This window comes from Blennius ocellaris, assembly GCF_963422515.1.
Source record: "Blennius ocellaris genome assembly, chromosome: 21".
In the NCBI taxonomy this organism is placed as follows: Eukaryota; Metazoa; Chordata; class Actinopteri; order Blenniiformes; family Blenniidae; genus Blennius; species Blennius ocellaris.
In genome coordinates this window covers 1,690,666-1,708,826 of record NC_137670.1, presented here as the reverse complement: position 1 = coordinate 1,708,826, position 18,161 = coordinate 1,690,666, and the positions used below count along the sequence as shown (strand labels likewise).

The 18,161-nt window shown below is 47.2% G+C and overlaps 1 protein-coding gene across 1 annotated transcript; it reads right to left on the bottom strand.

Annotated features, from left to right (window-relative positions):
• Nucleotides 1-2,251: 2,251 nt before the first annotated feature.
• LOC308145499 (vesicular glutamate transporter 1-like) lies at nucleotides 2,252-13,241 on the bottom strand (the record flags this gene model as incomplete). The annotated part of the gene is made up of 13 exons (XM_080516957.1): nucleotides 2,252-2,565; nucleotides 2,660-2,729; nucleotides 2,870-2,997; nucleotides 3,086-3,196; nucleotides 3,876-4,008; nucleotides 4,113-4,262; nucleotides 4,548-4,684; nucleotides 5,972-6,058; nucleotides 7,090-7,177; nucleotides 7,322-7,436; nucleotides 7,541-7,659; nucleotides 8,446-8,698; nucleotides 13,180-13,241. 13 exons carry the CDS (start codon nucleotides 13,239-13,241, stop codon nucleotides 2,252-2,254), a joined length of 1,767 nt encoding a protein of 588 aa, XP_080373083.1.
• Between the last annotated feature and the right edge of the window lie 4,920 nt (nucleotides 13,242-18,161).

Here is an 18,161-nt window from a genome sequence, read left to right as displayed (position 1 = left end):
GTTAATCTACTTTTTTATTTATATATAAATTTGTCTATTCGTCAAAATTCATATATATATCGATTTTTCCATTTTAATATATATACGGAATGTACTGAATGCTTCATATAGATTTTCCATCTGTATATTTCTTGTCCGTCTTTCCAGAGAGGGAGTCTAATAATAGTCTAATGGCTGATAAGCACCACAACATATGATTGACGGTAGAAAGTAAAGTATTGATGCTCTGCCGTCCGCCTTGTTTTCACTCTTTTCCCCGAGTCCTTTAACTCTGTACATTCTGCACCATAATGTATTGCCACATGTGCTGTATTATTTCAAATATCAGCAGTGAATATGCTTTCCTCCCTTTTTTTCTCCCTCCATTACTAGCAGATGGATGTTGGAACGATCCATTGATTTTGGAGACCAGAGTGGTTTGGGTGGAGTTCTGAACCTCAGGCTCTCTGCGCTCTCTTGAACAACAAGCAAGGTTTTTTTGTTGTTTTTGTTTTTTTTGTTTTTTCTCCTCCCGGTGCCAGCAGAATCTATTTTCCCCGTCCTTATTTCCAGGCTCCTCATACTTTACCTCGCTGGTCGATATGGTGTCTGGAGAAAACAGCATTAGGAGCAACGTGACACCCCGGTGTCAGGAGCTTTAAAGGGCTTTGGTGGGAGACTTGGAATCGCGCGTGAAGCAATGGAGAGGAGCTGCAAAAACAAACAAACGTTACACTCGTGTGTAATATCAGACACAGCCGTGTGTGTGTACTGTACAGGAATCATCCCCTCTAGGTTTTAATGTACAATATTTTCCACATGATTTTTACATGAACAGTTTGAGTTTATGATCCATTTAAACAACCAAAACAAATGAAAAAAAAAAAGAAAAAAGACAAAAACAGTAAAAACCCTAACATTTAATATGTGAATTCCACTCAGTGAAACCGCACCGTCCCGACACCTAATACAGGGAAATGTTTGTGTTTCACATTATCTTATATTTTGGTACTAGTTGGTACATTAAAACATCTATTAAAGAAAAAAAGAATGCATAAATTGCTTTGTAAATGTCATAATTTAACTGTAGCTAATGAGTGTCTTTTCTTTAAAACCCGGATTGTTCGCCGCTCGTTTAACGGATGTGCAGTTTGCACGACCTTAAAACGAAACTATGAGAGTCGACCGTGAAAAGCAAAGCTGGCAGAATGTTTCAGCTTCTTGTGTTTGTTTCATGTTCGGAGCTCATCTGGTCGTTTCTACCTGCTCTTGTGTTTGCAAATAAACTTGTTGAAGCAGACAGATACGTTATAGAAAACACAATCCAGAAGCTGGATTTTCTTTCCAACAGAAACAATAATGGCTCTAAAAAGAGGAAATACAGGAGTGTGAATAATTGTTTGGAGGATATTGCTTCTATCTACATCAGGCATTTTCATCAGTCAGCTCATGAGTACAAAAAAAGTTTTTTGTTTTTTGCATGAGGACATTTTCCATCTACATTAAGAACAGCTAAAGTTAATATTCCAACTTCACAAAAAGCTGTGGTATTTGCAGGTGTTCAATTAGTATTTTTGTTGATAAGTAAACCAATACTATAGGGCAAATAGTTTGTTGTATTGGCACAGTGCTTTTTCTTAAATGTGTGCAGAATAAGGACATAAATTCACAGTTGTTGTTTTTTTTTTTTTCTTTTGAAGACAAAACGATGTTACAACACTGCATGAAATCCATGCTTCCATAGGTGGCGGTGTGTACTCTGCTGTGCGTTACACAAACTACCAGGTCCATTTTCAGAAACCTGAATCGACACACCCGACGGGTTCTCGCCCGGCCGTGAAACGTGAGTGTGATCGGCGCGTGTGTCTAGCATCTGGACGGATATATAGTTAATAAATGAGGCAAAGATTAAAACCCACGTCGGTCATGTAGAAACTTCTACAGTTATTACAACACATAGACATCAAGAGAAGCCACACGAGGCCTAGAGCGCCGCCTTCCTCCAGCGGGAAGGCCGGCGACTCCTACAAACACTCTTACTGAGACTTCCTGGTCACACCACTGCAATCACACACATGTTACGTCTACTAAAAAAGTCTCCGCCTCCGCCGTGCGGCCTCCGTGGGAAAAAAAAAACCCAGTTCAGTTACTGGTCGTAGCGGCCAGACTTGCTGAGAGTCGTCCTTTTTCCCCCCCTCCCCCGCGGCTCCGCGTAAAAATCTGCACTTTTTCAAAGTTATTCGTGCCACACGAAGCGGAGGGTCCGTTGGGTTTATGTGAAATCTCGTCCCCCTCCTCCTCCGTGCAGGTAGCTATTGGTTCCGGCTGGTTGGACGTACTCCTCGGTTTTGTCCCAGTCCGACACCCAGCCGCCTCCCCCTCCTCCCCCTCCCCCTCCTCCTCCTCCTCCCCCTCCTCCGTTGGGATCCGATCCCTGATTCATGGCGCCGTAGCCCGCCCCGCCGCTGGTGCGATACAGCTCCTCCGTCTCGTTCGCCAGCTCGTCTTCGTCCAGGATGCCGCACTTCTCGTCGCTCAGCTGCTCCGGCTCGGCCCAGGCTTGTTTCTCTCCCGACGCGAAGAGGCCTGCGGAGATCAGCGTCAGTGGCCGAGTCGCAAGGAAACCCCAACACGTTTAAGGCCCCCCCCCCCCCCGGAGGAGAGGGACGATATTACACACCGTAAAATATGACGCCTCCATAGTGGACGAGCGAGGCGATGAGAAACACTCCCTGCCACTCCTCACGGGTCTGCCGCCGAAGAGTGGAAACACGGGAGGTCAGCGAGAGTTTCGGGGGCGTGACAAAACGAGCTTCGGCTTCCATAGCCACTTCCGTTCTAGATCTACAGATATACATGCATTCGTGCCGGCGAGTTTGGAGACTCTGACCTTGTGCTTTGTCATGGCGCCAACGATCAGCGGGCAAACCATCCCGGACAGCGTCCCCACGCCGTTGGAGATGCCCATGAGGATGCTAGCATATCGCGGCGCGATGTCCAGGTGGTTGACGTTGAAGCCTGCCAGGGGGAAAGATTACTTCAGTACAAATGATGCACGGTGTGCAATGCCGCGGCGCGTTTCGGAAGATCTCTCTGGGAGCGTCACCTGAAATGGCAAAGCCAGAGAAGCCCACTGCCAGGACCAGGAATGTGATGGCGATGCCTTTAGTGTGCGAGAAACCGACCACGAGGAGCAGCGTCGCCTCCATCCCGAAGCCTGACGGTGACAGAACAGAACCCACACACAGAAACAAAGGATTCCTTTTTTTTTTTTTTTCCAACGCTTAAAAATGTGGCGCTAAATTAAACCGAAACACGTTTTTGACGGCGCCTTTCTCTGTCCGTCTTTTCACAAAATACAGCCGACTGTGCCGGCGTTGGCCCGAGTGCACCGCACACTTCTCCATTTCACTTCAGTATCGATTTCTGCGTTCAGTTCAAAAATAGCAAACAGAGGCAGCGCTTCGGCTGTGCGGTGACTCATCGTTTGCTTGAAGCTGCAAAATGTTTTCTCACCAAAGCTCTCGCATAGTTACGGCTATAATTAGCCCGGGCCGAGAAGTTTTAGGCCCACGTGACTCGAAAGAAATTAGAATTCACAGACTTGCACGGAGACGCTAACGCACGTTTTGCGGATTTGACCTCCAAGCGTCAATGTGAGGAACCGCGACATCCAGCCATCTTTACCCCACAGGGTCATGGAGGCTGGACTATGGGGCGAGGGTTAGGGTTCACCTGGGACAAGTCTCCAGTCCATCGCAGGACAAACACACGCAGACAAACAACCACACACACACTCACATTCACACCCAGAGCAATTTCAGGTGACCCACTAACCTCACAATGCACGTTTGTGAGCCGTGGGAGTCAAAAAGCAGCTTATTTTCATATCTTACCTCCACAGTTCATAAGTTTCCTGACATTGGTGGTGGTCATGATCTGGTTTGAGCGCATGTAGTCGGCTAGCTGGCCGCCAATGGGCACGATGATGGTCATGACCAGGTGGGGAAGCGCGGACAACATTCCCACCTAAATGAGACGGAGCGGGGGGGGGAAAAAAAAAAAGCTGAGCTTTCTTATCCGACTGATTCGCGATCTGTTCATATGTCGTACAGGTGTACGGTGAGCGTTACCTTGCTGATCTCGAACCCAAACACCTCCTCGAAGTATGCCGGCTGGCTGATGAGCAGCAGGTAGAAAGTCCAGCTTCTGCAGAAATTAGCGACAATGATGGCGTACACCGGCATGGAGGTGAAGAAGGCCCTCCAGGGAGTGTTAAACTTCTGCAAAAACACACACAAAAAAAGATTCACCGTGAAATCGTGAACCTCTGACTTGTTTGTGGAAATACAGACCGACTGTGCCTCAGTAAGTCGGTCTCACGTCCAAGAGTCCGATGTGGAAGTGTTGACATGTGCTGCTAAAGAGCTGAAGAGCTTTTACTGCTGTAAAGCCAGCGGAATACATTCATGACCGATGAGATTTAACAATGAGAATCAGTCGTGAGGTGAAACATCAATGGGTTTGCTGGAACGCAGACGAAGAGGAGGGAATGTGGAAGAACTGACCGTCACAGTGTGCTGGGCCGACTCCCCAATGCTCTCCTCAATATACTTCCTCTCCTCCTCCGTGATGGTGGGGTGGGCTGCCGGACTCTCGTACGACACCAGGATCCAGAAGCAGTACCACATTACGCCGAAGGTTCCTGGAGGGAGAGGGGGGGGGGGGTTGGGAAGGCAGCCAAACAGGAAGGAGGGGGAGGAGGAGACGAGCAGTGTAAGTGTCAAAACAATGAGAAAGGTCAAACAGAAAACGCCGTGCATCCCCTCCCTGCCCCCCCCCCTCGTTAGAGGGCCGGCTTGTGGAGGTTTTCCTGTCCGCTTTAAGTACGTGCCAAACTCTGCTGTGTTTGTTGTCGACAAGACGGGAGCATCGTCTCGTCGAGGCCTTGACAGCCTACGACGGTGCGGCGCTGCAAGACACGAGGAATGATTTCCCCCGAAGCAGAGTCGGGTCTGAACGTCCTGCTTCAGAACAATATCAGTCCTCACTGGGGTGTGAAACCCGTCGGCGTGGAGTCAAAGACGTCCGACACCACCAACGTATCACTCAAGAAGACCGTACGGTTTTTTTCAGATTCAGATTCAGATTCAGATCGACTTTATTAATCCCTTGGGACGACTCCCTCAGGGAAATTCAAGTTCCAGCAGCTTTAACAGGACAGGAGCAGAAACACAGAGCGCAAAGAATAAAGAATAAATAAAATAGGATGAGGCTTAAAAAAATTTAATGAGATAAATAATTATGTACAATATTATATAGAACAGTGTTTTTCAACCTTTTTGAGCCAAGACACACTTTTTTGTTTGGAAAAATCTGGAGGCACACCACCACCCGAAAATGTTAAAATGTGAACCTCTGTAGCCTCTATTAACAATATAACGTCTTTCTCATCAAAGTTTTATCAACAGGAATCCAGTAAATCCAGAAAGCAAGGACTTTTTTTAATAGTGCCTCCCTCAGTGTGAAACCTGGACCTGATGGATGAAGAGCTGAGATCCTGGTTTTCAAAAACTTCTCCATCACTGTCACTGACACAGTACTTTGATACAAGATGGTAGCAGGAGGTGGAGATGAACCACACTGACGTCTGTCACTTTACATTTCACCGGCAAAGTTCTGTGCTGCCCTCTAGTGGTGAAGAGCATTTATACAGGATTACTCTGCAACACACTGTCGCTGTGAGAGCAAATGTTTTTTTAGAAAAAAATGTGAAATTGGATAATTTCCCACGGCACACCTGACGAGATCTCGCGGAAACACCAGTGTGCCGCGGCACAGCGGTTGAAAAACACTGATATAGACGCTTCACTAACCTTAACTAAATAGAAATAGCAAAAAAAGAATAAAAACTCCAAATAAACTATAAAGTGACAGGTTTTTATGAATGCATACAGCAGTCGTCTGTCCGTGCTCTTCAGAGATCTCTCACCGTACACGTAGAAAACAGACGACCACCCCGAGTACTGGACGAGGATTCCGGCCAGCGGCATGGCGATCACAGCGCCGGCATACGACCCTACAAGAGACACAACATTACTTATAGCACCTGTCAAGCACATTTCTCACCGGATCGCCATTCAAGTGTTTCGTCTATTTCAGCGTCAATTTATCCCAAAAATAAATCCACCACGTTTTACTTAAGTTGCATTTAAAATACACAAACTCAAATTAATAAGATTTACTGTGGAGTATTACGGATTACTACTGTCAAATGAGTAATTAGGCTCATTATTAAAAAAAAATGAGCTGCTGTCTCTCTCTGACCTGCTGGTTCAACGGGCTGCCGGCATGAGTGAAGAGGAGCTCAGTTACTATTTCTCAAAACCCCTGTTTACTGGAGGCGACGCACCTTATTCACCCAGATGTTGTCTGTTCTTCCCGACATGAACCATGACTCATAATGACATCATTCTGTGTCCACTGTATCGGTGAGACGTCATCAGCCACATGAGCACGTTGGTCACTTATTTCTGCCCGTCAACTCACTTTCAGTCTGCGTTCACTGAACTCGTGATACATGTTCACAATTGACAATGTTTTATCAGCACTGTTAATCATCATTGACAATTGTCTCATTGGTACACTGGTTAGAGCTCGATAGACAGGAGGTTGTGGGTTCAAATCCAGCTGGAGGTGTTTGTGGATTTTACTTGTGTTTCCTCCCATATTCCAAAATAATGCATGTAATCGGTAACACTACACTGACTGTGTGTAAGACTGATGACCTGTCCCTTGTCTTCTGAAACGTCCATAGAACGTATAATTAACTTCCCCTCCTGCCCCTCTGAGGACGTCTGGATGTCCAGAGACGATGTCTTTCAGACAGTCCTAACAAATGACTGGCTCATTTATTTACAGTGGCGACTAAAGTAACGCCGCTACCTTTTAACTATGAGCCTTCACTTATTAATATTTCAGCCTTTTCTTCAATTTAGTTTGAAAAACTGCTGAGTCGGTGAAGTCATCATCATGCGGAATGGTTTAACGCTGTGAGTCTGAGCGTGACCTTTGCAGGTCGCCAAGAGGCCGAGGCGAACAGCGACTGACCACAGAAGGCCGTCGTGGCCAGGCGGCTTCTTTCTAGCGGCGGCGCCCATTTTGCCCAGATTCCATGGCAGGCGGGATACGAGACCCCCTGAGGCACAGAAAGGGTCAAAGGGTCAGGACTTGGTTCCAAGATGAGCGCTGATCAGTTGGTATGTGAGCAGAAAGCAAACTCATGGACAGAAATCTGCCATAAATATATATATATGTGTATTTAAAAAGGAGAGTAAAGCACCTCCACAAGTCCTTGAAACACCCGGACGATGATCACACAGCCAAAGTGCCAACGTGCTGCTGTAGGAATCAGCATGTTCAGGCAGGACGTCGCCACGATGGCGAAGCCAAACACTCTGAGGGGAGAACGAAAGCACACAGACATTCAGCACCGCGCACAGTAACACCACTCTTTTATATTTATCTATTCATTCATTGGCACGACGCTGAATTCTCAGACCTGTTCGCTGCAAACTTTTGGCAGATGAAGCCTCCGGGGATCTGAGTCACGATGTAGCCCCAGAAGAAGGAGCCGTGGATCATCCCCACCGTTTCTGGATCCCAGTCGAACTGCGCTTTCTGTTCGGGCGGACAGTCGGGAACGAGTGTGAGCTCATGGCTGGAGTAACACAGGTGTCTAACAGCCTCTGACACCCTGCTGGGAGGAAGCAGGAGGAAGAGGAGGAGGAGGAGGAGGAGGAGGAGGAGTGCGGTCCTCCACTGACACCTACTGAACGACCAGCAGTATTTCTCATGTTGGAAAGAAAGAGAGCTTTTTCTAAAACGCCTCGTACGCCGGAGGATTTTAAAGTTTTACAATCGCGTCATCATTATTTCATTATTGCACCGTCGTGCAGATCGGTCAGCGGACGGTCGGTTCATTTTTCTCCCTGCAGACCTTTTAGGTTTGTCTCAGCAGGAAACATTTGACTTTCAAAAGCATCTGCATTCGGTGTAAGTGAGCTTCGTCCTTAATCGTTAGACAAGCCCCCTCACTGTCCGTTTTTAAAACTCGTCTTAAAACACACTTTTATTCTTTGGCTTTTACCTCAGCGTGAGACTCCGCTCTGGTTTTAGTGCCTTCGTTTTTTTTTTTTATTGTTTTAACTTTTTATGTTTTGTTTATTGTTTTACCATCTGATTGTTTTTATTGCTTTAATGTTTTTATTTTGCCTCTTATATTTTTATTTCAATGTACAGCACTTCGTCTCAGCTACGGCTGCTTAAAGCGCTTTATCAATAAAGTTGAGTTGAGTTGATGTTTATACTCTGCATTAGAAATGTGATTTCCTGGCCATGAATGTGCACGTTTCCTTTTGTTTGTTTGTTTGTTTGTCCGAGCTTCAGTGAAACAACCAAACTCACCACCATGACTTCCTTGTTGTCCCTGTAGACGGTGTGGCTGTTGACCATGCTGACGATGGCCACGCCCAGGTTGCACCGGATGCCGAAGGAGATGCAGAAGCCGATGCCGGAGAGGATGGCGATGATGTAGCGTCGGGGAAGGCCGAAGCACGTGCAGTCCACCACCGGCATCTCCTTGTCCTCCAGCAGCTCCGGCCGGCCCTCCGCCGACAGCTCGATCGTCTCGCCATTTTCCTGTTTCTTCTCAAGAGCTCTGCGAGGAAAGGGAGTGACAAACCCCGAGTCTGGTTACCCTGCGCCGCTACGTACGGACGACGAAATGACGAGCGGGTGCTTGATGTACCACAGCCTTTGGAGTTCTGTCCTCCAAGGGACGGGGATTCTGGTGGAGTGATCAATACTCTCACTGAACAGGCTCAGGGCTTTTTCAACACATCATCACAAGATCTCAAAAAAAATGCATGTGAGGTTTGCTACAACTCTAAATGAGTCTAAACTGGAAGGTGCAGGAGATACAGGAGATGGATGACGATAGTCTGACGGAACTTTGCGGTGTTCTGTCGCAGCCCTTCCACTCGATGTGGACGAACGTTTAACACACAAGTGTCGTCTCCAGAAAAGCCCTCAGTCGGCACTATTGAGTGATTTTAGCTAAAACAGCCACTCGGATGTGACAGAAATGAGAAACAACATGTATTCATGCCTCAGTAGGGTCACCGATCACATTCATCGTCTCACTCTTCAACAGTTCTAATGTTGATTTTTCTTCCACCGGAAGCGGAGAGGTGAATCGGAGGTTTTCCGCGGCCTCGCCGCCACAGTTGAAAATAGATTCTGCTCTGAAGGCCAAGCTTTGCTGACAGCTTGGCTCGAACAAGAAAAGGCGCGGAGATCAGGCCATTCAGACGAGCCTCTCCGCTGTCAGGTGGGCTGGAAACTCCAGCGCCTTAACAAGACGCAGTTGACTCTTCGCCTCCGGGCCTCCTCCACTCTTCACATCTGCTCCATCTGTGTTCAGGAACAACAGAGGTTTTTGAAATGCAGATGTTCACCTCGAGTTGCGGAAAATAGTGCGACGGCAAACATGTAAAGAGACTTGGGCTCCTGCTCTCTCGCTCTCCGGGGGGGGGGGGGGGGGGGGGGGGGGGGGACTGTTGTTGCCCAGAGAAACCACGACCTTTGTGAGCAGCCCGTCGGGAAAAGCATCAAATATGCATCTAAATGCAGCGGCCATCTATTAAACATGGCGTGTGCTACAGTGAGTTCTCACATCAGACCGGAGGACTGCAGATCCAGCTTTATTTATCACACACACACACACACACACACACACACGCACGCACGCACGCACGCACGCACGCACGCACGCACGCACGCACACACACACACACACTTTTTTTTTTGTTGCTTCGTATTAAAATTAACTCCTTTCATCAGGTTTGAAAGACCTCAACAGTGTATTTTTCTATGAATATTTGTCCTGGTTAGAAAGAGAAAAGAGTAACTATAGCGTCTATAAAGACTCGTTTATAAAGATTCTCATGGCGTGAAATAGTGTGACGACTTGTGAGTGAAATACACACGGAGAGACAATCACGGCAACAACGTCCAAACAAGAGATTCTAAAATATTCAAACGCCAACAAGCGCACGAGTCACATTGTCTGACGGCGATAAAACACAACGAATAAGGCTTTGATGTCTCTTCTTTGACGGGTTAAGAAATAATAACCTGGATGTTTGAATCGTCACTATGAAGACACTTGTCAAACCCTGATAATGAACATTTCAACCCACGACGCCAAACAACCCGGGAGAAGCCGCCTGACGAGTCTTCACTGTACGTGCAGCTATATGTCAATCTCCTTCAATAATTCACAATGACGGTTTGTTCTCTGGCTTGTGCCTCGTCAAATCAGAACAGCGGGGAACAGTCCTCCACACCGAGACGTCTCCGTCGGTGGCGGCTTCGCCAGATCGAGAGGTTGTGGAGAAAAACCACACAACCGGTGGCTTTTTTTGTTTCGACAAGTCTGCACTGGAGCCTTCAAGTACGACTCCCAACTGCAAGAACACGAGGAAATAATAGCTGCACAATTATAAAACATACATGCTCTGTTAGTTACTGTAAGCAGGGACTCCAACAATCTTCAACACTGATCAAGTATTAATGATTCCCGCTGTTAAATTATGTATATCTCTGGCTCCCTTGGACTATTTTTGTCTGGCCCTCTCCCTTCGTTCTTCCTGTCTCCTCTTCATCTTTAACCCTGCCTTTTACCGGCAGCTCCCCCGACTCGCGCTCAGCCTCACACACGATTCGCAGCATCTCCTCCTTCCTTCCACACCAATTTATTTCACAGCATCCAGGAGTGAGATGCCCCCCCCCCCCTCTGTTTTTACACATGTTCAACTTCACATCTGCGGCGGCGGCTTTTACATGACTGACCCCCCCACTTAAGGAAAATCCGTTGTAATCCTCACTATAGCGACTTGACCTTCTCAGTGTTGGTCTTTTTGGTCACACACTGTTTTTTCTTTCTTTTTGGTCAAACAAACGAATCAAAAATAAATAATTAAGAAACTGGATAAAATATTTCTGCTGCAATTTTTTTTTTTTTTTTTAACAAATACAAGTCTTAACTGTAAGAATTCGAGCTTTGCATGGTTTAGCTCAAAGAGTATCCGTGGCCGTGTCTCCGGGGTAATCTCTTAATTCATACGCCAAGGACAAATGTCAGGAGAGTTCAGCAGATTGGTTCAGAGGGGAGTGGAGAGCTCGAAAACATTGATTGGATCAGGGAGAGTCAAATAACTTGTGTAGATAGTGTGAAAGGTTGGGAGGCTTTGCGACACCAGGTACAAAGGATCTACTGAACTCAGTCTAGTAACACAAATACACACTGCGAACTGCTGGAGGAGCTGCAGCAACACCGAGTCGGTACATTTTTGCACATTGTTTGCACAAGTAAGCCATGATGAGAGGAGTGTGCCTTTTACAAACTCGTCTCAAGGTTAAATCTTCTGACGCTGTGGCTCAAATATATACAATACAGTTGAATTGTGATTGATTGCAAGTTTCCCCTGATCTCCTCGGTGGTTATTGTAGAAATAAACGGTCAGATGTAACAATTAGAAGAGAAGATTAGTATCAGACCACTGAGAAAACACGAGGGTGGAGAAGATGTCTGATGAGCAAAATATTTAAGGAATAAAAGAGAATAAAACTGGTTTAAATGAAACCAAGTTGGCTCGTTTTATCTTCATCACGCATTTAAAGCACGGATAACAGCCAGAAGCTCGTCCTGCAGTAACTAGAAGCAGCTTCGCCTCCTCTGCCTCCCCCCCCCCGGGCCGGATGTCGCGTGCGGCGGCGGGAGGGTCCGTGCGCCTTTTTACGCACCGCGGCGGCGCAGCAGCAGCGCACCTGGGGAGCACCTGGGAGCACGTGCGCGCCGCGGAAACGAAAGCTTACAAGCCGCTGCGGGCTCTCTGCCGTAGGTGGAGTGACCTAATCCAGGATGTTAGGTGCCCTTACAGGGGGAGGAGGAGGAGGAGGAGGAGGAGGAGGAGGAGGAGGGGGCGGTGGCGAGCTCCCGGACTACTTAGAGGGAGAGGAGAGGGAGGTGGCCAAGGTGTACGGGCCTGCGGGGATTTACGTGGGCCGACAGCTTGGACGGGGAGAGGCTATTTGTGGAGAGGATTTAAGTGTTTAGACGCGGCATCAAATCCTGAGAGAAAGAAAGGGGCGTCTATCAATACCGCGTTCCTTTCAGATCAACCGTCCAGGCTCCTGACAGCCTCTCGCACTATCCTCACATCTATTTTGGATTTTTCCAGCAACTCACTTCCAACAGAACTGATCACAGCGAAATAAGAGTTTTATTAAGTCACAGTGATCTATCGCGTTATATTAGAACTAGATGAATAAATCAGCTTTGATCAGGCCACCTTTGTTGTTGCGTCGTTGCTATTTATTCCACTGCTCGTTGTGGAGAAGCTGAAGTGTTAATAAGGTGGCAGTCGGTGGTCCCCCCCCCCCCCCCCGGGTCTCTGTGCGGTGACGGAGGCTGGGACGGGCCTCTGAGGCCCGCTGCACGCCACAGCTCTGCTCTGTCAAAGAATCAACTCCAGGTTATCAAACACACAGTCCTCAACACAACAAGATATTGCAAACGTGAACATTTAACTTCGAAACGCCCGATGCGCCAAGAAGTAGAGACACAGAATGTAATTTGACGACGTGACAGCTCTGCAGAAAAGCCTGGACACGAGGATGGATCCAGATATCGACCCTGCGCCTCACCTTACACCGATAGAACAGTTTTAGCCTGAAATGAAACTTGATTCTTTTCTTCTTCTTCTCTTTTTTTTTTTTAAATGGTTCCTCTGGAGCAAAGGCGGATAATTCAGTTAGCATCGCGTGTGTGAGAGATTTCAGAGCTTAATTTCAGGTTCCAGGGTATTCGTGCGCCCAGTGAAGGTCCAATGGTCACCGACCATTTTATGCCCGCAGTGCAACGTTCAGAAACCGTGTGAGGTGACCCACACTCCTGGCCTTCCATCGTGTCCATTCGTCTTATATTTTCAACATGAATTCTCACATTTGATGGTGTTCCAGCAAAAGCATGAACCAAAAAAAAAAAAAAAAAAACCCTGTTTCTTTTGTTTGAGAATTAAAATCAAAACTTCTTTTAGTTCCTGCAGTACTTTCTCTACCCGGTACCGGACTCACCCGTATATTTTCCCGAGAGTCTTGGCTGCCACGGCCTTAAACCTGTCCGGCCGGATCTCCATCCTCACGCCTCCAGGCCCGGACCACCGAGCTCCAGGACCGGATCTTTACGCGCTCCTGCCTGAGCGCACAGCCGCTGCTTCCTCCGCGTCTCACTCACATAAAAAAAAATAATAATAAAAAATAAAAAAACACCCCAAGATTTCACTTCAAGTCCAACAAAGTCCAATCCCCCCCCCCCGTAGTTTCCTGTGCAAACCGACGTCCGTCCAGCCGCTCTGCTTTTTGTCCAAGAGGCTTCAGCTGTGTGAGACCAGGTGCGCGCACATCCCTCAGCGGGGGGTCCAGGCGAGCGTCTTCACACTCTTTGGCGTCCGGGGAGGTTCGCGGCGCGCCGAAGGCAACTTTCGCTCGGATTCATGGCCGAGCGGTGTCGCTGGCCGCGGTGCTGAAGCAGATTACCGCCGCCTGCGCGCTAATCTCTCCAAGTGTGTGTAGCGAGTGGAAGGGGAGCGTGTCACTTCCTTTCCCCCGCAGCCCGGCGCTCTAAGTGGCGGCTATTCTGGGAGGACGCGAGCCTTGAATGGAGAGAGTAAACACTGTGTATTACCTGAGTTCCCTGGTATTTGTAAAGGGGGGTGGTTCTGGAGTACTTGTGGGTTGGACGGTCGATTATCTGCACTTATATGACCGGAGATCTCGTTAAGAACTCCGCTAGTGAAGGCTCGTGCAAAATTAATGGAACAAGAAAAAAAAGGGATGAATTAAAGAGGGTTTGTGGTTTTGCTTTGTTGTGTGTTGATCATCTCCTGCGCGTCACACCAACGCTGCATATTAGTCCAAGAAGCACCTCAGTGCTTCATCTCTGCAATCAAATATACAAAAAAATTAATTATTCTTCAAATATAAAGTTTTAAATTAGTGATTGTACTCATGAGTCAAAGTGGTGCATAGATTCGATTCACACACATCCCAAAAAAAAGCTTATTAAACAAGATATTTGCTGTTTTATAATTACAGAAATACAAATGTTTGTATCAAAATGAAAGATCACAGTTCCACCTGACCAGGACATTTATAGGAGAACATGAGAGCCTTTCTTTATGTATTTGTTGTTGTTCTGGACCAGTTTGAACTCTGAGGGACGGAGGGAGTGACGAAGTCAAACGAGTGTTTGAGTTTTGTAGAATGATGAGTTTGTTTCACCTGTTTCGTGACCTTTGCTGGGATCCTGTGATCAAAAGACCACGACTTGAGAAATAAGTGAGATAACGTGTTTCATTGTTAAATGATTTATTTCCTTCTGGTTGATGAGAAGTTCTAGTCAAACACTAATATTAAAAACACCTGCTGTTACATGTGATTAAACCTGCTCGTGTTACCAGCAGTCTGTCATCCAGTGGAAAACCTCCTTCTACAACTACTTTAAAGAAAAAGTCACACTTGTCAAGGGGCTGAAACAACTCCAACGTTCACCTCACGTCCGCCGTCAGATGTAGCTCTTCTCCAGATCCTTGGCCGATATGGTCCTGAGGGAGTGGGAGGAGAGGAAGAGGGGGGGGAAGGGCATGGCGGAGGGAGGGGGGGACAGGCTGGGTGGGACTGAAATAATGGACGGGGTGTCCGAGAGGGAGCCGTAGCTGGCTCTGAGCACATCCATGGCGCCGGGGCCGACGGAGGCTCGGAGGAACACGGGGGGAGGAGGGTCCGCGCCGTCTGCGCTCAAATCTGCGGAGGGAAAGACGGAGCGTTTTTAATGAGGCTTCCTGAAAAGAAGGTGTGGTGCAGCAGCAGCAGCAGCAGCAGCAGCAGCAGCAGCGAGTGTTGACACGGCGGGAATCAGCCACCCGGGGAGGAACACAAAGTACACAAAGTACTGGAACCTCCAGCGTGTCACCACATGTAACAGCGCCGCCGCTGGGCAGCTGCACAACGCTGGCACGAGTTAAACCAGTGTTTTTCAACCTTTTATGAACCAAGACACACTTTTTTGTTTGGAAACATCTGGAGTCACACCACCACCCGAAAATATGAAAATGTGAATCTCTGTAGCCTCTATTAACAATATAAAGTCTTTCTCATCAAAGTTTTATCAACAGGAATCAAGTAAATGCAGAAAAACTGAAACTGAATCACATCTGGACCGGCAGAGTTCGCCCGGTGTCGCTCAGTCGTTTAACTGTTCAGCGCATCCAGTAGGGCCGAGCCGTGCTACATGCTACATGCTACATGCTAAAGTGCAGTGATGCGACACATAATTAAAGTCTGATACTCAATACCAGCGAGCTCAGACTCCAGTACGCGTAGCGCAGTGCGTAGATAGACCACTACGAAAGGTTAACAGTTGTACATACTCGTCTTTTTAAAAAGTCGTATTGGTGCGTCCCCGGTATACTATAGACCAGTGTTTTTCAACCTTTTTGAGCCGAGGCACACTTTTTTGTTTGGAAAACTCTGGAGGCACACCACCACCCGGAAATGTTAAAATGGTAAACTGTGCAGCCTCTATTAACAATATAAAGTCTTTCTCATCAAAGTTTTATCAACAGGAATCCAGTAAATCCAGAAAGCAAGGACTTTTTTTTAATAGTGACTCCTTCAGTGTGAAACCTGGACCTGATGGATGAAGAGCTGAGATCCTGGTTTTCAAAAACTTCTCCATCACTGTCACTGACACAGTACTTTGATACAAGATGGTAGCAGGAGGCGGAGATGAACCACACTGACGTCTGTCACTTTACATTTCACCGGCAAAGTTCTGTGCTGCCCTCTAGTGGTGAAGAGTATTTATACATGATTACTCTGCAACACACTGTCGCTGTGAGAGCAAAGGTTTTTTTAGAAAAAAATGTGAAATTGGATAATTTCCCACGGCTCACCTGGCGAGATCTCGCGGAAACACCAGTGTGGGTGAAAAACACTGATTTAGAACATCAGAACTTTTATAGCCCAGCCAGACGCCAAAGATCCACAACAAATGGGATCCGAAAAAAAACAACAAAGGGAAACATCAAACACAGATGACTAAGAGACTGATGATGACAACGATTGTTTTCCAGGAACTGGATTATTTCCGTCTCTCTGGGAGGAGCTCTACTGGACTGGCTCTTTTGTTAGTGTATTTTTAATTCATTTATTTGGTCTTTTTTTTTTTTTTTACAGTTGTCGTCTTCATGCACGTCGACAAAGTGCTTGAAATGTTAGTGGATCAATAAATAATTATGAATAATTACTCTTGTTACATCATCGCACTTTATAATTTATGTATTGTATTTTATTGTCTCGTCCAGTCCAGTCCAGTCCAGTCTCGCCTAATCCAGTCCAGTCTCGCCTCGCCTAATCCAGTCTAGTCCAGCCCAGTCTCATCTAGTCTAGTCCAGTCTAGTCCAGCCCAGTCTCATCTAGTCTAGTCCAGTCCAGTCCAGTCTTGTCTTGTCTAATCCAGTCCAGTCTCATCTAGTCCGTTCCAGTCTCGCCTAGTCCAGTCCAGTCCAGTCTCGCCTAGTCCAGTCCAGTCCAGTCTCGCCTAATCCAGTCCAGTCTCGTCTCGCCTAATCCAGTCTAGTCCAGCCCAGTCTCATCTAGTCTAGTCCAGTCCAGTCCAGTCTAGTCTCGTCCAGTCCAGTCTCGTCCAGTCCAGTCTCATCTAGTCCAGTCTCATCTAGTCCAGTCTCATCTAGTCCAGTCCAGTCCAGTCCCGCCTAGTCCAGTCCAGTCCAGTCTCGCCTAGTCCAGTCCAGTCCAGTCTCGCCTAGTCCAGTCCAGTCCAGTCTCGCCTAGTCCAGTCCAGTCCAGTCTAGTCTAGTCCAGTCTAGTCCAGATCGCTGGTTAAAGACAAAGTCCCAATAAGGACAGACGTCTAAATTCAGGGTTCTTATTCAAATAACAGAATATTGGGGGAAAGTAAACAAAATGCTCCGAGGTTTATCCGTTTCCTCATTGTTGCCTTGAGGTTGAACTCAGATTTTTTTAATGAGTCAAAACATTAAAGTTAGAATAGATTGGTTTTTTTTGTTTTTTTTAAATATAACAAAATAAATCAAACTACTGACGATGTGAACACGTTTCAGGAATTGTAATAAAATGTTAATCCAGTGCTGCCGCCGACCTTGAAGGTGAATTAAAAAGCGTGTCGGGTGTTACCGGGGTGGTCGGTGAGCTGGGTGTGCAGGTACTGCTGCTTGACGTAGAACTTGTTGTAGATGCAGTAAACTGCCGCCATCAGGGCAACCGTCCCCAAGGCCGCCGCGATGAACACGCCCACCTTGGTGTTGTCTTTGTCTACGTGGACATCTGAGGGGACACGACGGAGACCTCCGTGACTCCGGGCCACGACCGAACCAACGACACTGTCAAATTTCCTCAGTTGACAAAGTCCCAGTGAAACATATTGAGAAGCTCCAGAGTCGTGTGACTTACATGTCTGCTTCGCGTTTAAATGGCTGGTTTCTTCTTTCCGGAGGAGGTCTCGTATCTGTGGACGAGGAGGTGGAGGAGGTGGAGGTGCCCCTGCGGCCTGGTGGGTGCTCTGGGAGCCGCCCAGTGGAAACACCAGCAGCAGGCACAAAGCAGCGAGTCCCGCCATCCGGCTCATCCGCTTGGCACACAAACGATCCCCAATAAGTCACATCGTCCGCAAAAAAAAAAATACAAGCAAAACAAACTTTTCCCAAAGAAACATTACGTTCACCTGATAAAAAGAAACAAATAAACCCTAAAAACACCTGGGAACACCAGCTTGGTTAATCTAAATATATAAAAGAAAAAGCAGCTTTCCACAGTAGCCACAGTTCCCCAGATGTGCGTGAACATCTGCCTCCCTCGTCATGCGACACCCGGCCCCCCACACACACACACATAAAAACAAATACAAGTTGTGACCTTGTAAACAGACCAGGTGTTTTTACCTGAAGGTCTTCCTGCGTCGTCGTTCTGCGTCGTTCTGCGCCGCTCTGGCTGATTGAGGCGACGCTGCATCCAAG